This window comes from Anomaloglossus baeobatrachus, chromosome 5, assembly GCF_048569485.1.
Source record: "Anomaloglossus baeobatrachus isolate aAnoBae1 chromosome 5, aAnoBae1.hap1, whole genome shotgun sequence".
In the NCBI taxonomy this organism is placed as follows: Eukaryota; Metazoa; Chordata; class Amphibia; order Anura; family Aromobatidae; genus Anomaloglossus; species Anomaloglossus baeobatrachus.
This window is the reverse complement of record NC_134357.1, coordinates 471,613,829-471,635,656: the sequence shown is the minus strand read 5'-3', so window position 1 is coordinate 471,635,656 and position 21,828 is coordinate 471,613,829. Positions and strand designations below refer to the sequence as shown.

The 21,828-nt window shown below is 44.6% G+C and overlaps 1 protein-coding gene across 2 annotated transcripts in view; it reads left to right on the top strand.

Annotated features, from left to right (window-relative positions):
- Positions 1-21,828, top strand: part of PTGIS (prostaglandin I2 synthase) — a 49,223-nt gene that overhangs the window by 18,460 nt on the left and 8,935 nt on the right. For both annotated transcript variants that reach the window (XM_075347861.1, XM_075347862.1), the window contains 6 exons: positions 1,875-2,053; positions 3,388-3,522; positions 3,610-3,749; positions 5,953-6,134; positions 10,051-10,207; positions 14,215-14,396. In XM_075347861.1, coding sequence (XP_075203976.1) covers positions 1,875-2,053; positions 3,388-3,522; positions 3,610-3,749; positions 5,953-6,134; positions 10,051-10,207; positions 14,215-14,396 — 975 coding nt within the window. The remainder of the gene's footprint in view (positions 1-1,874; positions 2,054-3,387; positions 3,523-3,609; positions 3,750-5,952; positions 6,135-10,050; positions 10,208-14,214; positions 14,397-21,828) is intronic.

Sequence of the window (21,828 nt, the reverse complement as noted above, 5' to 3'; positions counted from 1 at the left end):
AAATAACCTGGCCGAATACCGCAAGTTGCGTAGTCGAAAAACTCTTTATTTTTATTTCTCCCTTTTCTTTTATTTTTACCCCTTTTTATTCGGGCCGACCCCCAGGGTCACGGGACTGAGTACCCCACAGCCCTGGGGCATCACACAGTGGACCCCATCATCATACCCTCCACCATCATACCCCTCCCACACTGCAGATCCTCACCATCATATCCCTCACACAGTGGACCCACACCATCATATCCCTCACACAGAAAATCCCCACTATCATACCCCTCATACAGCGGACCTTCATCATCATCATCATCATAGCCCTCAAACAGCAGACCACCATCATCATATCGCTCACCATCTTATCCCTCACACAGAGGACATTCACCATCATAACCCTCATACAATGGACCCTCCACCATCATCCTAGCCTTCATATTGTGTACCGTCCCCGTGTCAGCGGCCAAGCCGCTCGAATCTGGAACCGCGGTGGCTCGAGGGGTCTCCGGACCCGGGTGTTGGGGTCACGTGGACACTCGAATTGAAAAGGGGGAGATATGTACAGGGGGATTGGAATTTCGTGACGACACCCACGGTGCTTGGTAAGATGGAGTACCACCACTGCTGTTGGGGGCACCCGGTGGTATGGCAGCAAGGTGTTTAACCCCTTCGTGGGTAGGGGTTTTGTCTCGGGAGCCCGTTGATGTTGGTGAAGGGGTGCCATTGGGGAAGAAAGGGTTTCTGCGTACTCACTCAGTCCAAGAATACTGACACCGACAGCTTGTAAACCAGAATTCTGAGCACCGCTGCAGGAAGGAGGGAGCACGCTTGGATACGTGCCCTTGGTGTTGCTTGCTAGCCTGTGACCTTTTCCGTGGCACCTTCTTCACTATTTGGACCCTGTAGTGTGGAACTAGTTGGGTCCTGCTCACCCGTATGGCTAACAGAGTGAGTTTGCTCTCAGGGTTCTCGCTTGGGATTTTCTGGACTGTGTTTGGGAAAAGTCCTATCCCATCCTTGCGCTAGTGCCCCAATTTTGGAGTGGGTGAGGGATGAAACTTGAAGACTTCACCCCCGTCGGGTAAATTACTAGGACGCTTGAAGCTATTTCCTGGCCTAGGGTCCACGTACCCCGTCGTGGCCCGGCCCCTGCCCAGAGATGGTTCAAGGCCGCCGGCTGCCCTCCTCGGCAGATCCGTGCCCCTTGACACGATCCCCTGCGACTGGGGTTCTAGCTCCTACCAGACCCAGACCAATGTCTGCCACCTAGTATTCTACAAGGAGCCCTGCTCCTGACCTCCTCTCTCTTCTCCTCTCCTCACACTTCTCTCTTCTTGACACTTCTCACTTCCCCTACCAACCCCCCAAGTGGGTGACCCTATTCCCTTCAGGCTCCCCCAATGGTGTGTCTGGTGGGTGTGGTGCAAAGTGTTCCTAGAGTTTTGACTGGCTCTGCTCTTAGCAACACCAAAGGACAGGGATCCGTAACCAAGGAGGATGCGAATACTCTGCTGAAGGGCAGATTGCACAATACCCTGTGATGACCTGATAGGCCAGGGCATCACAATTCCAGACCCTCACCATCATATGCCTTCCACACTGCAGACCTTCACCATCATACTCCTCAGACTGCAGACCAGCACCATCAAACTCATCTTCATAATAGCGCTCATACAGTAGACCCTCACCATCATACCCCTTCCACACTGTAAACTCTCACCATTATATCCCTCGCAAAGCAGACCCCCTATCATATCCCTCAGGCTATGGACCATCATCATCATATCTGACACAGCAGACCTTCATTATTTTAACCCTCCACACTGCAGACGCTCACAATAAGTACCCCCTTACACACCATAGCTTCTCATTGTATCCCTCAGGTCCAGGTTGCTGGGAAATTTGTGACAGTGCTGCTGGACCCCCACTCCTATGATGGCGTCCTCATGGAGTCCCCTGACAAGCTTGATTTTGGGAAATATGCAAAAATATTAATGGAAAGGATGTTTGATGTCCGTCTCCCTGATTATGATGCTGCCATGGAGAGGAGAATGTTAAAAACGTAAGAATCCTGTGGGTTATATCTGTATGAATCATGACGGTATCACAGGGGAGGGCGTACAGGCTATGGTATGTAAGGTTAGGGACATATAATGTTGGTGGTATGAGACTGCACTGCGGTAATATGGCAGGGCTTGGGTCACATGATTATAAAATAACTCCTCTCATTGGTTATTCAGTTTTGCAATTTCCTGCAGGTGAAATGTTTGTTACCTGCGGCCATAAAGTATAGGATATAAATGGAGTCCAACATACCGATACTGACCGTCCCTGTGCACTTAAAAATAATAATTATGAATAATTATGAATGCCCCTCATGTGTAATCACAATGGGAACCGACTCTTGTGCCTATTAATGGCAACTGCCCCTTGTGTGTGAAAATGGCGGCCACCACTTGTGTGTAATAATTACGGCCACTACTTGTCTGTAAAGGGATGACCACTCCTTGTGTGTGTCACAATGGCGATCACTCCTTGTGTGTGATAATGGCGACTGCCCCTTGTGTGGGATAATGGTGTCTGCCTCTTGTGCGTAATAATGTTAAGCACCACTTGTCTGTAATATGGATGACCGATTCTTGTGCTTATTAATGGCAACTGCCCCTTGTGTGTGAAAATGGCGGCCACCACTTGTGTGTGACAATAGTGACTGCCCCCTGTGTGTGAAAATAATGGCCACCACTTGTCTGTATGGATAACCGCCCCTTGTGTGTGATAATGGCGACTTCCCCCTGTGTGGGATAATGGTGTCTGCCTCTTGTGCGTAATAATGTCAACCACCACTTATCTGTAATATGGATGATCACCCCTTGTGTGTGACAATGGCGATCATCCCTTGTGTGTAACAATGGCGTCCGTCCCGTGTGTGAAAATGACGGCCACCACTTGTCTGTAATATGGATGACCACCCCTTGTGTGTGACAATGGCGATCATCCCTTGTGTGTAACAATGGCGTCCGTCCCGTGTGTGAAAATGACGGCCACTACTTGTCTGTAATATGGATGACCGCCCCTTGTGTGTGATAATGGCGACTACCCCTTGTGTGTAATAATGGCGACCGCCCCTTGTGTGTGAAAATGACGGCCACCACTTGTCTGTAATATGGATGACTGCCCCTTGTGTGTGAAAATGACGGCTACCACTTGTCTGTAATATGGATGACTGCCCCTTGTGTGTGATAATGGCGACCGCCTCTTGTACGTAATAATGGCGACCACCAGTTGTGTGTAACATAGGTTAACACCCCTTGTGTGTGAAAATGGCGACGGCCCCTTGAATATGACAAAGGCAACAATCCATTGTGCTACTTCCAGCCTGTAGCATTTTTTTTCTAGGCACCTACAGCACCAGAGTCTGCAGCAGCTGACCAGCGCCATGTTCCACCATCTTTCCTCAGTATTAAGCAGTACATCAGGGACGACATGGAGAGAGGACGGGTTGTTACACTTCAGCTATGGTGTGATGTTACGGTACATGGAATATTTGTGATAGTTTTTTCCTGATATGGCACAGATAGGGGGCACTGTAGATAACATGATGGTTTCCTTGTCTCTCAGATCTGGGTATTTAACCCTCTTTGGCTCGGAGTCCGCACAGGACAGGGAAGACGACCTCAGACATTCACTGAATGTTTACGACCAATTCAGGAAAGTTGATCGCCTCCTGATGAAGAGCGCTCGTGGCCAATTATCTTCCGGTAAGTCAGGACAGCGGTCAATCCTCCCCTGGAAATAACCTACTGGCAACTGGATGTCTACAGAATGCTGCAATCATACTGCGCTCCACTAGATGACACTGCTGTCTGATATTATACACTATGAAGCTGTAATACTTTATACAAGAGCAGAACTGTCACAAATACAGGACTATACATAGTCATGTGACCATGTTGCTCTGTTTAACCCCTTCCTGCTGGAGCCAGTTTTAGTTTTTGAGCTTTAATTTCTTTTGGGGGGCCTTTTTTGCACATACATGTCAGGACTTATTTTTTGTGGGACAAGTCGTAGTTTGGAATGGCACCATTTATTTTTACCATATCACGTGCTGAAAATAAATTAAGAAAATCAATGTAGGGTGAGATGGTGTGAAAAACAAAAAAAATACAATTCTGCCTATGAATTTTGGAAACACCAAACTATTTTTTTTTATGATTTTGGAAAATCCTTTGCAAAAAAATTAAGGTTATATGACTCCATTTTCTAAGACCTATAACTTTTTTATTTTTTCCGTTGATGCAGTTGTATAAAAGCTTGTTTTTAGTGTACTGACTGGTATTTTCTATTGGTACATTTTAGGAATACATATGCTTTTTAATCGCTTTTGATTACTTTATGGCGAGTGGAGGGTTGCAGTGACCCAAGAAAACACCCATTATTTCTGGCGTTTCTATTTTATTTTTTATACAGTTTACTGTCTGAGTTCATTTTACATTTTGATAAATCGGACTTTTATGGTTGTAGCAATACTGAAAGCTATAGAGGGTGAACGTTCATTATTTAATGACATAAGCGATGTGAAAAGAACAAGATTCCGCAATAACAACCAGGGGCACACCAACAATGGTATATAAGAAAGACACCTTTATTAATGCATAGGAAAAGACATGTTAAAAACAGTTAAAAGACATACAAAGACAAAACACCCACTGAGCGGGACCAGAGCCCCAATCAGACAGCGATAAATACAGCTGGTGAATATGATATCAAATGATAGACATGTATAGGTGACTAGACAAGGGATGACAAATAGTGCAATGTCAAATATCAGATGTCCAAAACCCATGTATAATACACATAATCAACACTAACACCAAGTCGGAAGCAATAGCCAATGTTGGTAGCATTGGCTATTGCTTCCGACTTGGTGTTAGTGTTGATTATGTGTATTATACGTGGGTTTTGGACATCTGATATTTGACATTGCACTATTTGTCATCCCTTGTCTAGTCACCTATACATGTCTATCATTTGATATCATATTCACCAGCTGTATTTATCGCTGTCTGATTGGGGCTCGGGTCCCGCTCAGTGGGTGTTTTGTCTTTGTATGTCTTTTAACTGTTTTTAACATGTATTTTCCTATGCATTAATAAAGGTGTCTTTCTTATATACCATTGTTGGTGTGCCCCTGGTTGTTATTGCGGAATCTTGTTCTTTTCACATCGCTCTGGTTTCCCCTTCCGCAACAGGGTAAGCACCCTTTCACATTTGATATGTAATGTTAGTGGTGCGCTCCACTCCCCCGTTCATCCTATTTAATGACATAAAACATCATGGAAAAGCAGCATAGCATTTCTGTGGAGCGCCTGCTACAGGACATTGTGTGGTAGAGTTTTCCTGTAACCATACCCCCCTTAATACGCACAGATTTCAGTAGACCCCCCCGATAACCTCTGCCTGCCTTACCTGAATGGGCAGCCCAGGAGCCGCTATTAGACCCCCCTCACACATCCATGATTCCAGTACGTATGACGTCCGTTTTCATACGTACCGGAAACACAGACATACGCAGACCCATTAAAATCAGTGGGTCTGCGCACACATGCCTGTTTTTTCATGGACGTGTGGCGCACAAGTGTCTCCAAGTCCATTTTTCTCCTGCAGCACTAATGTCAAACGGACCACACACTGATGTGATCCATGTGAAATCAGTGTCACACGTACTGGAGAAAACACGGGTCTTTGAAATAAAATTATTTTCTATACTCATCTGTCTACCTGTCTCCAGCGCTGCTGTATTCGGTGCTGCTGTCATTTGCTTCCGGGCCCACTCATTATGGTCATGAATATTCACTGCACCGTGGACCTGGAAGCAGCAGCGCTGGGGACAGGTGAGTAAAAAAGTTCCTGATCTCCGTCTGCATTTTTATACATACAATTTAATGAGCTCTTGCTCTATAGTTGAGAAGAAGGAACTCAATTCTGTGAAGGAGAAGCTATGGGAGCTGTTGGACCCAGATAGACTCTGCAGAAAACCCAGCAGAAGTAAATGGCTGGAGAGCTATCAACGCCACCTGCAGGAGCTAGGAGTGACTATGACAATGCAACGCAGAGCCCTTCTCCTCCAGCTCTGGGCCACACAGGTAAGGGGAGTCGAACCATTAATGAAATAAGAATAACCTGGCACTCAGACAGAAAAAAAAAATCATTAGAAAAAAACAGACCTCATTATTAACAAAATCTGAGAACTAGAATCCTCCCTACAAAAAAACCTTTGCTTATAAAACTTAGAATAGAACTAGAAATCCTGTTGTCAGAAGAATACAACAAAATTACACGTTCATAGCACCCCCTGAGGAAATGGATCGCTGAAACGCGCGTTGGGGTATAGTGGCATACTTTGGATTATTCACAGACCACTTAGAAGGTATAATTTTCCTTGCAAACTAGGATATGTTTACAATGTTGTGTTATATAGGATCATTATACCATATTCTTTTCCATATATAGCATATTAAATGAACATTTTACTTTGCACCGTGCACTTTGTTATATATGACAAATGGATAGATAGTTATTTAAATAACTGGTCTTTGCACTAAGCACTTTATCTTCCTAGTATAACCGCTGCTATAATTTATGGGACTTTTTCCTGCCTTACATTTATATGGATTTGTAATGAATATTTATTTTAATTATTAAATAAAAAATATTAATTTTAACATTATTTACATAATCATTTCCTTTATTTATTGAATCCCTATGAATTTTTTTATCTGAAGATTTTTTGATATTTATTGAAATTTAATGGTGATATTTATGCGGAAATTTTGATTATTAATTAACAAAATTACACGTGCAGCCAAAGTAAATTTTTAACATTCAAATAACAAACCATCACAAATTTTCGCAAACAGAATTAAACAACAAAGATTTAAACCAAGAATCCTAAAGGTCAAAAATATCAAGAACCAAGTATGTAAACACTCTAAGGACATATCCGAAGCCTTTGCCACTGATTATTCAGACCTTTACAATTTGGAAAGTGACCCAAATAACCCCAACCCACCACCGAAACAATTAATAGATTCCTTAATTCTATCTACCTCCCCTGCATAGACCACAATGAGTTAGCTAAATTAAATTCTCCCAACACGGACACAGAAATAGCATCAGTTATACAATCCCTAAAAACTGGAATTTCCCTGGACCTGATGGCTTTCAAAATGAATATTATCAATCATTTGTGCAAATCCTTATTCCACACTTGACGAACCTAGCTATTCAAGTAGCCTCAGAGGGCTTTACGTGCTAGATATATGGATATGTTAGAAGCTACTATTATAGTATTGCCAAAGGGAAAAGGGGATCCTCAAAACATTTCCAATTACAGGCCCAGTTCATTGTTAAACTCGGACACCAATATTATAGTAAAAATTATAGCTAGAGACTTCAAGCATGCCTCCTCAGCTTAATATATAAAGATCAGGTGGGATTTATAGCAGGTAGACATACATAAAGGTCTGGAGCTGATTCCAGATGTGGCATTTGCATTTAGAAGCTGAAAAAAAGAAGACCTCCATCAGAGAGATAGCATAAATATTAGGACTGGCCAAATCAACAATTTGGTATATTCTGAAAAAAAACAACAACCCAGAGTGTACTGGTGAGCTTGGAAACTCAAAAAGCCCTGAACGTCCACAGAAGATAACAGTGATGGATAATTACAAAATGCTTTCCATGATGAAGTAAAAAAAACCTTCACAACAACCACCCAAGTGAAGAACACTCTCCAGGAGTTCAGTGTTTCAGTATCTATGTCTACCATAAAGAGAAGACTTCATGAGAACAAATATGGAGGGTTCACCACAAGGTGCAAACCATTAATCAGCTTTAAAAAACAGAAAGGCCAGATTAGATTTTGTAAAAAAATATCAAAACCACCCAGTTCTGGAAAAGCATTCTGTGGTCAGATGAAAATCAGATCAACCTGTATAAGAATGAAGAAGAAAGTATTGAGAATCCCTGGAATAGCTCATGATCCAAAGCACACCATATCCTCTGTAAAACATACTGGAGGCATTGTGATGGCTGAGCATGCATGGCTTCCAATGGCCCTGGGTCACTCGTGATGATGTGACTGAAGACAGAAGCAATCAGATGATTTCTGAAGTGTATAGGGCGATACCTTCTGTTCAGATTGAACCAAATGCAGGAAGGTTGTTTGGATGGCGCTTCATAGGATAGATCGACAATGACCCAAAATATACTGCAAAAGCAATCCAGGAGTTTTCTAAGGCAAAGAAGTGAAATATTCCGCAATGGCCAAGGTAATCACCAGATATCAACCCTCCAGAGCTGCATTTCACATGCTTAAGACAAAAACTTATTAAATGGATGGTCCGAAGGCAAAATAATTTTCATTCTAAAATCCCTATCTATTTAGTGACATAATCAGGACTATTTTCTAATATACTTACATTAAAAATTCCCTACCGTTCACTAACTACAGTAACTGCTATTCTATATTTCTTCCCCTACTTCTTCTCTGATGATGCTTTGTTTGAGAATCCCAGTGTATTATAGGGTATTCAAACAAAACGTTATCTGAATTCAAAGGCTGCAGTTACTGCCACAGGTTCTGCCCCCTCGCTGAAAAAAGCATCAGTGACACTCGTTTCAGAAGCTTAGCTAGTCCTTGTACACTGTTCCTGCTGATGACGCTTTGTTTGACTATTCCAACATGCACTGGGATTCTCAAACGAAGCTTCATCAGAGAGGAAGCAGGAGAAAAAAATAGTGGTAGGGAATTTGTGATGCAAGTATATTAGAAAATAGTTATGACACTAAATAGATAGAGATTTAGAAAGAAAATTACTTTGCCGTTGGAGCATCCCTTTAAGGCAGAAAGACGCACAAAGAAGCAACAACTGAAGTCAGCTGCAGTAAAGATCTGCAAAGTCTCAAAAAGAAGGAAACCCATCGTTTGATGAGGTCCATGGTTTCCAGACTTCACGCAGTCACTGCCTGCAAAGGATTCTCTACAAAGTATTAAAAATGAATATTTTATTTATTGTAAAGTTACTTTGTCCAATTACTTTTGAGCCCATGAAATGAGAAGGCTTTATTGAAAAAATCCTAAATATTTCAAATTATATTTTTGTTCAACCCCTTTAATTGAACCTAAAAGTCTCTACTTCAATTGCATCTCAGTTGTTTCATTTTAAATATAAAATAGCGGCACTCAGAGCCCAAATCACAAAGATTCGATCACTGGACCTAATTGTATCTACAGCATATAATGAATATTTAACTTCAGTGTGTACAATACCTACCATGTCCACTCACTATAATATTCAAGTATGTACCGGTATTTAAACAGCATGGCATCCTGTGAGTATATTTACCCAGCATAACATGGAGGGCCAGATTAATAATCTACATATTTGTTCTTTTTTTTCTCTTGTAACATCCTTTGACTTTTTTTGCATCACATTCTTCAAAATGGCGCACATAATTTTCAAATTTTCTTTAAAATAGTAAATTCTCTTTATTTTTGTCTAACATTTTTTGCGACTTTTTAGAGCAATTAGTCACGTGTCCCTCTAAATGTTGCAAAATTTTCACAAAAAAATTCGGATATAAATATAATCACTCCAGAAGACAACTATAGCACATGTGCACAAACTTTTTGCAACTTTTATAAGTCAGAATTGATGAATCGGCAAACCTAAAAAGAGACGAAAACATATAAAACAGACTTTAAAAAAAAAAAGCAATTTAAACTAATAAGGTGCAAATAAAAATGAAAAAAAAACAAAACAGATGAAAAACACCAAAAAACTGAAAAAAGGCACAAATGCTATAATAAATCTTGCCAAAGGTGTGTAATTTTACCCAGCATAAAATTCAGGTCTGTATTTACCAGGTATAACATCCAGAGTGTATCTTTATCCAGTAATTTACAATGTGTATATATACCTCGTACATAATCAAGCATATAATTCCCCACTATGACACTGTTACAATGTGGTGACTCTCGCTATCATTTCTATTTAGGGGAACTCCGGCCCTGCCGCCTTTTGGCTACTCCTGTTTCTTCTGAAAGACCCTAAGGCCATGGCAGCCGTTCGAGCCGAACTGGAGAATTTACTGAGAGGCCATGATATGAGATACATGATTAGTCAAGAGACACTGGACTGTGCTATTGTCTTAAGTAAGTAGCCCCTACCTTGGTAAGGTATAAGGTACAGTCTTAGGCTATGTGCGCACTAGAAAGTGCATTTTTCTTGAGAAAAAAAAACGGACCCTCTGAAAGAATCCCGCACCCGCGGTAAAAAACAAGGTAAAACCGCACCCGCGTTTTTGCCACGGTTTGCCGTACATTTACCATGGATTTACCGCAGATTTTCCGCAAGTTGGTCCCTGCAGTTTTTACCATTATCTATGGCAAAAAGCACAGGTACCTGCGGAAAAAAAGTGACATGCTCATTAATTCCGCAGCGGAAAATCCGCGGGTAAATCCGCAGGTATAAAAAAACGCAGTGTGCGCACAGCATTTTTTAAAACCCATAGGATTTGCTGGGGAATGACTGCAGCAATGTTAGACACATTTTCTGCAGCAATTCCGAGGCAAATCCGTGGCAAAATGCGCGGTAAATCCAGCAGCGTGCGCACAGCGCCTTAAGAGGTAATCCCGCTCAGGTAAGCGGGGCTAGTGATGTTACATCTAGATAGAGGTATAATGATATAAGGGTTTAGGAGTGGTTGCTCCTGGTGCCAAAGTCTATGAGATAGAAAATATTACCCCAAGCACCCTCCACAACATTTCTAATGTCAAAGAATTGGATCTTGAAAGTGCCAGATCTTGGAGCAATGATAGATGGCCCGATGCTGGTTATACAGAACGCAGCAGCCAAGATGAGCTCCATAGACAGTGACCAATATGACAATACCTAGTATAATGAATGACCTGTGTCATATTGGTTTCTGCCTACGCAGAGCGCAGTAGCCTTTGACAAACAAATCTCATCTGTTGCGGTCTGCATAACCTAGATGACAGAAAAGAAGCAACTATTGAATAAAGGCAGCTTGAATAATGTGTGGCGCAGATGAATAATGTGCGGTGTAGATGATTCAACACTGTCTTCATTCATTACTAAAAGCTGTATATACAGTTTTACACTTTTCAATCCTAACTATTGCTAGCGTCAGGGCTAGGGATTTTTTTAGGATTAGGGTTATGCTTGCGGTTAGGGATAGAATTAGATATAGGGTTATAGCTAGGGTAATAAAATTGTTAAATAAACAAAAAATATATAAAACAAAGTATAACTTTTTATTTTTATAATTTTATTTCTGATTTCACCCACTCAGAAAAATCAGAAAAAGTAGGTGCAAACTATAATTACAACATAATTTTCCTCAAATTAGAATATACAGTATCTGCGAAACTGGACTGGTAGAAGAAATTGGGGAGGTGCTAACTGTTCACAGGTTAGCGGGTGCAAAATTCTTGCCTTGCTTCTGACACTAGTAGATCACTCAATGCCACTGTGTCTACAGATATCTCGCATGCATTAGAGAAAGGGGAAATAGTGAGAGAAGGAGCCTTCTAGCAGATGTATGCCCTCTCCTCTGCTGTAAAATAGGCTATGTGCGCATAGTGCGTATTCGGGTGCGTTTTTGTGCGTTTTTTGGGCTCAAAATTGCATGACTTTTTTTAAGCTGCATTTTTGAGCTTAAAAAAAAATGGACATGTCAATTCTTTCCTGCGCTTTTGTGCGTATTTCCCCACATGCAATGCATTTGAAAAACGCAGAAAAATGTAGAGATCAAAAACGCAGCAAAACGCAGCCCAAAACTCGGTAAAAACGCATGCGTTTTACTGGTGCGTTTTTTGCGCGTTTTTGCCGTGGGTGCAGTTTTATACGTTTTTGTACGTTTTTAGCTGCCAAAAACGCACAAACGCAGCATCCAAAAGAACGTAGCATGCGCATATAGCCTAGGGAAACTGTGGGAAGAGCAGAGGCTGCAGCGATCACACACCACAATATATGATGACGGTGTGGATCACATGTATTGATGCATCTCTTGAGTCCAGCTCTGACAGGTTTGGTTAATTCCACATGTTCATGTTTTGTCATACAGGTTGATTTCCTTTGTGAGTATTGGAACAGCACAAAAAAAAGTCAAACTGGACATAGTTTCACACAAAACCCCTAAAATGGTTTGGAACAGTTGTTGGCATCTTTGAAACATTGTAGGTAAACCACTTTATATCAAACATGATGTTCGGTCAACTTAACTGTGGCAAGTAACAGATGTAGGCAGTTTGAAAATCACACACGAAACCAGAAAAAAAGGGGAGAGGTTGACTCAGTCTTTGCATTGTGTGGGTGCCACATTAAGAATGGAGAACAGATAAAGAAGAGAAATGTCTGAGCACTTGAGAATCAAAAGTGCTGAAAAATATCAACAATCTCAAGGTTATAGGTCCATCTCCAGAGATCTTGATGTTCCTTTGTCCACAGTGCGCAAAATAATCAAGACATTTACAACCCATGGCGCTATACATTATCTCCTTGAACGTAAATGGCAAAGTAAAATTAATGAAAGATTGCAATGCAGGATAGCCCAGACGGTAGATAAACAACCCCAATCAAGTTCCAAAGAAATTCAATCTGTTCTGCAGTCTCAGGGTGCATCAATGTCAGCGGCAACTATCTGTCAACATTTGAATGAAATGAAACACTATGGCAGGAAAACCAGGAGGATTCCACTGCTGACTCAGAGACATAAAAAAAAAATAGGCTGTAGTTTGCCAAAATGTACATGAGTAAGCAAAAATCCTTTTGGAAAAGCCTTTTGTGGACAGATGAGACCAAGACAAAGCTTTTTAATAATGCACATGATTCTATTTTTTACCGAAAACAGAATGAGGCCTACAAAGAAAAGAGCACAGTACCTACAGTCACATATGGTGGAGGTTCAAAAATGTTTTGGGGGTTGTTCTGCTGTCTCTGGGTGCATTGACTGTGTGCAAGGCATGTGAAATGTGAAGATTACTAAAGGATATTGGTTCACAATGTAGTGCCCAGTGTCAGAGAGCTGGGTTTGTGTCCTAGGTAATGGGTCTTCTAACCAGTCAGTGACCTCAAACATACTTCAAGAAGCACCGAGAAAAGGATGGAAACAAAGCGCTGGAGAGTTCTGAACTGGCAGCAATGAGTCCAGATCTAAATCCCATTGAACACTTGCAGAGATCTTAAAATTGCTGTTGGGAGAAGGCGCCTTCAAATATGGTATGAGAGACTTTGAGCAGTTTACAAAAGATGGATGGCCCTAAATTCCAGATGAGAGGTGTAAGAAGCTTGCGGATGCAATTGATTGCAGTTATTTATTCCAAAGGGTGTGCAACCAAATATTAAGTTGAGGGTGCCAACAATTATCTACAGCCGATTTTGGGGGTTTTGTGTGAAATTATGACCTCTTTGCCTTTTATTCTCAGTTTTTTTTATATTGTCCCAATACACACAAAGGAAATAATCATGTCTATAACAAACCATGTGTAATAGTAATAATTTTCTAAAAGAAATACCTAATTTTCAAGAACAATGTCAAGGGTGACACCACTTTCGGCCATTTAAGCAAGCATTGTTGACCTTAGGGAGATCAACATATCCACTGTGGAGACACCATCACGTGTTTCTCAATGCAGTGATTCTAGAGCAACGCCCCCTGGGAAGTATGCAAATAAGAAAGCAGCGGAGACACCATCACGTGTTTCTCAACGCTGCCAGGAAACTAGCCAGGTTTTTCACCGGGAAGGAACAACCACGGGAAGGGCAGTCTCCAGTCAAGGAGACCACCTATACCAAACATGGTATCCATCCACAGACAGCCGTTTCAGGGTATTTGCCCCTCATCAGTGTGGAGTAGGAATCTGGCTAGTGGGGGCAATGCCTAGTAAAAGACTACTTAAGCAAGCATTGTTGACCTTAGGGAGATTAACATATCCACTGCGGAGACACCATCACGTGTTTCTCAACGCAGTGATTCTAGAGCAACGCCCCCTGGGAAGACCACTTTCGGCCATGACTGTGTGTATATACTATATATACAGTATATATTTGTAGGTGTATTATATAAAATGTCCAGGTGATTTGTAATCTATAGACGAAATTCAGTGGTCACAGACAGACCTCTCTTTGCTCTTTGCAGACAGTGCATTAGAAGAGAGCCTGCGCCTTACTGCTGCACCCTTCGTCACACGGGAAGTGCTGGCTGAGTTATCCCTGAAGCTTGCAGATGGCAGACAATACACACTAAGGAGGGGAGACAGGCTTTGCCTCTTTCCCTATGTCAGTCCTCAGATGGACCCTGAGATCCACCAGGAGCCACAGGTAACTTCTGGAAAACACATTGGACACAAAGAGAGCACATCACAATATCTACTTTAAGCTGGTGCCCAATTGCCCCATATAGATTCATCATGGCCAGTCTTTCTCATGGTTCTCATCTAGGCAGGAATTTGGGACTAGTGGTATAAGTCCTGCCCTTGACCTGCTCAACATTTACTGGCCCCAACGGCAGCACTGCAAGGATGATGATACGTCCAGGGGCGTAAATAGAAAGCATGGGACCGCATAGCAGAATTTCTAATTGGGCCCCCCTCTCGAAAAATATATATTTATACATTCAGCTGAGTCTTCGAGAGCATATCACACAACTTTGAAGGCCTTACAAACTAATTTTCCTCCTATTTTGCACCTGGATTTCCCTTTCATTGCACTCATGAAGTATCATGACAACAAAAGTGCCCCAAAACACTGCACAATACCCCACAGTGAATTCCTCCACACACACAGTATAATGGCCTCCACACCACTCCACACTGTATAATGGTCCCCACTAGCCTTCCAAACAGTGTGATGGACCCCACACAAACCTTCACACTGTATAATTGCTTGCATACAGTATAATGGCCCTCGAATAGCCCTCCATAAAGTATAAAGGCTCCTCATAGCCCCCCAAATATTATGATAGCCTCCACAAAGCTTTTCAAATATTATAATGGCCCTGACATAGCCCACCATACAGTATAATGCACTCCATAGTCCTCCATAAAGTAATACACCCCCCATAGATAGTCCTCCATATCGTATAATCCCCCCATAGTCCTCCATATAATATAATGCACTCCCCATAGTTCTTCATATTGTATAATTCACCCCTCCATAGTTCTTCGTGTATTAGAATGCACCCCCATTGTCCTTCATATATTATAATGCACCCTCCATAGCCCTACATGTATTATAATGCACCCCATAATTCTACATATTATATAATGCATCCCCCATACCCTTCTGTTGTGAATACATTTTCCAGTTTGGGGCTCCCTCTTGTGGTTAGTGCTTGCGGTGCAGTTGATTTGTGGAATGAAAGCCACACACCTGTGGAGATAACAGAAAGTAGTAGATAGGGATGTTAAACCGCGCCACTGACTCAGCCGATCCAGGATATTAATGGATAGGTGTTGCTTTAATTCATTACACAGATCAGGTCAACGCGTTTCGGGAGTCGCAGCTCCCTTCATCAGGACAGTCTGGCAAGCAAAACACAGGGATGCATTAATATCCTGGATCGGCTGAGTCAGTGGCGCGGTTTAACATCCCTATCTACTACTTTCTGTTATCTGCTACTCTTGGGTCCGCTGCCGTGGCTTGGATACTTTTATATGCTGTTATAGGCGTTGTGACTTTCACAACCCCTATAGGTGAGTAAGACCACCCTCCTTGATTTTCCCCAATTGTCTGGGGTAAGACCCTATTGCGCTTTCTTTCCACAGTGTTTTTCTCACACACCTGTGGAGGACTGGCAATCAGGTCTCTCAGATTGGGCTATATAGTTGAGTAGTTTTCTCCTGTTACTTGCCGGTGCTCAATGGATATCCTGTGTGTTAAGGACATTCTGAAACCAGCCCTGCTCTCTACCAGAACTCCTCTCAGATAAGTTGGTCTTGTACCTCTGCTTATTGTTTCCACTTTCTTGTTGTTTTTTCTGCTTTGATACTAATGTTTGATTCCTATTTTGCCTGTGTGGAGTTCCTAGTGGAATTGGATCATTCCCTGCTGGGAGTGTCTGTATACCCAGCTGCATGATTCTGCAATGTATTGTGTTTTGTCATGCTTGGTATTCAGTCCCTCATCTACTGTATATTAGTGTTTTTGGATCCCAGTAACATCAGAGTGCTGATATAGTGGGGGAGAGGCCTTTTGGTCTCAGGGTTTTTCCATATCAGATGTGCTAGTATTTATTAGGGTTTTTGCGGCTGCAGATAGTACTGCTTCCTATCCTTTCCTATAAAGATAGTTTGGGCCTCATCTTTGCTGAACCTGTTTTTCTAGCTTTGTATTGTGTTTTCCTATATCACTGTAGTCTTTACATGTGGGGGGATATTTATATCTTTGGGGATTGCTCTGAGGCAGATTAGCATTTCTTATATTTCTATCTGTAAGAATATTTAGTTATCCGGCTGTGTCGAGACCACTAGGTCATCGTAGGCTCGTCCCACGACTACTTCTAGTTGTGTGTCAGGATTATGTCTGCAGTCTGTTAAGTTTCCAGCCACTCTGGTTACTTTTTGGGTTTCTGCATTTTTGATCCTCCTTGGTCCCTGAATCATAACACCCCTCTATATATTATACTGCACCCTATAGTCCTTCATGTATTGTAATGCACCCCCATAGTACTCCTATATTATAATGCACCCCCCATAGACCTACATGTATTATAATGCACCCCATAGTCCTCCATATTGTATTATGCATCCCCCATACCGCTCCATGTATTATGGTGCACCCCATAGGCCTCCGTGTATTATAATGCACCCAACATAGTCCTCCATATTGTATAATGCATCCTCCATACTGCTTTATGTATTATAGTGCACCCAATAGTTCTCCACGTATTATAATACACCATTCACAGTCCTCCATAAATTATAGTGCACCCCATAGTCCTCCATGTATAATAATGCACCCTGCATAGTCCTCCATATTGTATAATGCATCTCCCATACCGCTCTATATATTATAGTGTACCCCATAATCCTCCATGTATTATAATGCATCCTCCATAGTACTCCATATTGTATAATGCATCCCCCATACCTCTCCATATATCATAGTGCACCCCATAGTCCTCCATGTATTATAATGCACCCTTCATAGTCCTCCATGTATAATAATACACCCTCCATAGTCCTTCATATTGTATACTGCATCCACCATAGCGCTCTATATATTATAGTATACCATATAGTCCCTCATGTGTTAAAGTGCATTCCATAGTCCTCCATATTGTATAATGCGTCTCCTCTACTGCTCTACGTATTATAATGCACCCTTTAGTCCTCCATGTATTATTGTCAGCATAGGGCATACACATTACTGGGGGGGCAGCATACACATTATGAATTAAAGGGAACCTGTCAACAGATTTGGCGACTGTAAGCTGCGGCCATCACCTCTGAGCTGTTATGTACAGCATTCCAAAATATATGTAGGAGCCCAGGCCGCCTTGTAGAACGTAAAAAAAGAACACATTTATAATACACACCTAAGGGGCGGTCCAGTCCGATGGGTGTCGCTGCTGTCTGGTGCCTCCTCCATCTTATGCGATTTCCGTTCTCATTCTACCCAGCCCCAGTGTGGAGAAAAGGTTAAAGACAGTCCTCAAATGCTCACTACAATACTTTGATCTGCCCTGAGCAGGGCACATCAAAGTGCGCCTGCGCAGGACCTCAATGCCGGCTAGTGTGCATGACTTAGGACGTGCCATGCACTCAGAAGAAGGAGGACGGAGAGCGCCGCAGAGAGGAGGTGCTGGAGCGGAGAGCAGCAACTCCCATTGGACTGGACTGCCCATTAGGTGAGTATTATGAAATTGTTTTTTATGTTCTACACAGTAGCCTGGGCTCTTATATTCAGCATTCTGGAACGCTGTATATAAGGGCTCACTGGCAGTGGCCACGGCTTATAGTCGCCATATCTGGTGACAGATTCCTTTTAAGAGTTAATCTTAAAAGGGCTGGTTCACCCCTTTTCTTTACTGCCCACATCAATATTATGTTGAGAAACAAGGTTTCTCTCAAATACCTTGTGTTGCCAATAGTGCCTGTGAGCAGCGCTATTGTGCTCCACTCACCCCCTATGTGTGAACCCCGGAGCTTTGTGACCTCTGATGTCCAGTGATGTCACATCGACTGAGGCGGGCCACAGTCTTGCTGAGTGACTGGGCTGTGGGCGGTATTTCACCGCTCATCACAGCCCAGCATCTCCCGCCTCCCTCCTCCTTCACTGCAGAGCGCGCAAGCAGGAGCGATGCTGGGCGGTGAAACTCCGCCCACAGCCCAGTGACTCATGGAGACTGAAGCCGGACGCGGTAATGTAAGGTGAACAGGAAGTTGACGGGACATCACTGGACATCAGAGGTCACAAAGCCCGAGGTTCACGTGATGGGGGTGAGTGGACTGCAAAAGCGCCGCTCATAGGCGCTATTGGCAACACAAGGTATTTGAGAGAAACTTTGTTTCTAAACATTACATCGATGTGGCCAATAATGAAAAGGGGTGAACCACCCCTCTAATCCTACCCAGTCCCATAAGGGTTGAGCCTAGAATGTATGGGCTCCTTCCAGGTTAGTAGGTGTGACCGGCTTGGTTGGTGGGTGTGGTGATGTTTCCTCCGGTACACTGTAATCATGCAAGGGGGGGATTTCACCCCCCTATCCCCCCTCTTGGGGGCGGTCTTACCCCCAAACCCCCACTTCTATTATAAATAACTCTAGGACCACGTGTACTTGGAAAAATAATGTTTGCTACAGGTGGAAATGTCGGGCTGCATTTAGAGCATTTCAAATTATGCCATTCCTGGATGTAGCCCTTATACTCTAGCCATACCTGGAAGTAGTCCATACATTCTAGCCATACCTGGAAGTAGCCCATAGATTGTAGCATCTGCCGTCCTGTTACAAACGGGCGCCGCAAGCAGCCTGCTGCGGTTCCTATTGCGCCCAGGCGCCGACTGCCGTTCTTGGCCGTGCCTCGGGTCGTCCAGTTGGCTGTTCCTTCCACCACGTCTAAAGGCTGCTTTACACCAGGCAATCTATCGTGCGATAGATCGTCGGGGTCACGGTTTTTGTGACGCACATCCGGCATCGCTGGCGATGCCGGCCTGTGTGACACCTCCTAGCGACGCAGTATCGCTCACAAATCGTGAGTCGGGTACTGCTCGTTAGGTTCCATAATATCGGTTACTTTAGTTGACCATCGTTTCCGTGGTAGCACACGTCGCTCCGTGTGACACCACGGGAACGATGAGCAGCTCACCTGCCTCCCGCGGCCGCCGCCGTCTCTATGTGGAAGGAAGGAGGTGGGCGGGATGTTTACATCCTGCTCATCTCCGCCCCTCCGCTTCTATTGGCCGGCGGCCGTGTGACGTCGCTGTGACGCCGAACGTCCCTCCCACTCCAGGAAGTGGACGTTCGCCGCCCACAGCGAGGTCGCACGAGAGGTAAGTATGTGTGACGGGGGTTACTACCTTTGTGCGACACGGGCAGCGATTTGCCCGTGACGCAAAAAGGACGGGGGCGGGTATGATCGATTGTGAAATCGCACAATCGGTCGTACCGTGTAAAGCAGGCTTAAGTGTGGAGAGGCGGCTAGAGCGCATGCGTGCGCCGATTTACCCCAGCCAGAGTTTAAGCCCGGTGTTTTGCCCAGTGAGCATGCTCAGTCTGATTGTGTTATGTCTGAGACTAAGTCCTCAGTTCAGGCTACTGGGCATGCTCAGGCACTTAGTGCACCAGAGGCTAGGTCCGGTAAGGACCTCACTGAGCATGTCCGTGAGGGGGCAGGCCCTGATAGGGCAAAGGGTGTCAGGTGTCCTGATGACGTGGCAACTCCGGACTGGCTCGCAGAGGCCCGCCCCTATGATCTGGCACCTCAGTATTGGTCGTCAGACGATGACTGGTGAAGTGTTTGGGGCGTGGCTGCCATGAGGTCATCAATGATGTGGCGGTTCCGGATAGGTCGCATGTGATGTCACTGATGACATGGCACTCTGCTATTGGACCTTGGTGGTTCCACCCTGGGTTTGGGGCGGACCCAGGTTATAAAAGGGGCTGGAGACAACATGGAGGTGCGCAGTCTTCACTTTTGCTCAGTCAGAGCACACCTCCATGTTAGAGCCTCATTGCGGCATAAGCCTATGTTGGGAAGCAGTAGGTAGGGTTAGGCGAACGGTGCCTGTCACGCCAAGATTCGTGGCTCGGCACATCAGGGTCAGGCGCCGTGCTTCCCTCCTGCCGTTCCAGTCTTGCTATAGCAGCCCAGTGGCGTTAACTGGGTTGCGGCTGCTGTGCTTCCTGCCCGATTGTGCTCCCTACGCACACGGACAACACACCTGCTGCGCCACCTGTCCGATTGTGCCCCCTACGCACACGGACAACGCACCTGCTGCGCCACCTGTCTGATTGTGCCTCCTACGCACATGGACAACGCACCTGCTGCGCCACCTGTCCGGTTGTGCCCCCTACGCGCACGGACAGTGTACCCCAGGACCCTTGTGGAGTTAACAGTGTGTTCCTTATCCTCCTCGGCTTCCCGGTCAACACTACTGGTGTACCCATCTGGCCTGACGTGTCCTACACACGCGTGGCCAGTCGAGATGTGGCCAGAAACGCTAATCGGAGGACCGCTCGGCCTGACGTGTCCTACACACGTGGCCGACAGGGCGCTTTCGTGGCGGTCTTCCGGTCAACGCTACCTGGTTACCACCCGGCCTGACGTGTTTCCTGCACACGTGGTTGGTGTAGCGCTAGGTGCACCAAAACGCTAATCGGGTTGTCGTCCGGTCTGACGTGTCCCAACACACGTGACCGGTTCCCAGAGTTCCTGGGTTATCTCAGAGCCATCCAGCTCTATAGTCTCCGCCTAACCCTCAGGTGCCAGCAGCTCCTTTGTCATCTGGAGCACGGTGGGCCCCGACTGGCGATTAGGATATATACCACCTGGTCCTAATCTGCCGGCCCCCCCCCCGTAACAATAAGACTGCGCCAGGGTCTGGCTGGCATGGCGGAGATGGAGCAGCTACGTCAGTTCATGCTGCAGCTTGATGCCAGAGTGAGGTCTCTGGAGAAGTCTGCTCTTGCTGCTGATATGGATGATGTGGTGGTTCAAGCGGCTGCAATGGTGTCAGTCACCAAGCCTACTCCAACCCTCCCTCACCTCTCGCTGCCCAACAAGTTTACGGGGAACAGCAAGGCATGTAGGGGATTCGTGAACCAGTGCTCAGTCCATCTAGAGCTGTTGGCTGCACGGTTTCCTACAGAGAGGTCGAAGGTGGGGTTTATCATCTCCTTGCTCTCTGATAGAGCACTGGAGTGGGCTACACCATTGTGGGAGAGGAATGACCCCGTAGTACAGGACTCTAAGGAGTTTTTGGAGTCCTTGCGACAAGTGTTCCTGGGGCCTCAGGTCACTCACGACTCGGCCCTACAGCTACTGACTTTGGAACAGGGACGTACCTCCTCAAGTCAATATGCTGTGAGTTTCAGGACACTTGCTGCAGAACTGGGGTGGTCAGAGAGGACTCTCATTCCACTGTTCTGGAGGGGATTAGCCTCGCACGTGAAGGACGCATTAGCATCGCATGAGGTACCAACTACCCTTGAGGGCCTCATGACTCTGGCTACCCGCATTGACCTGCGGACCTCCGAACGTCAGCTGGAGCGCAGGTCAGAGGGTCGTTCAGCTACTGTAGTGGTCTCTCC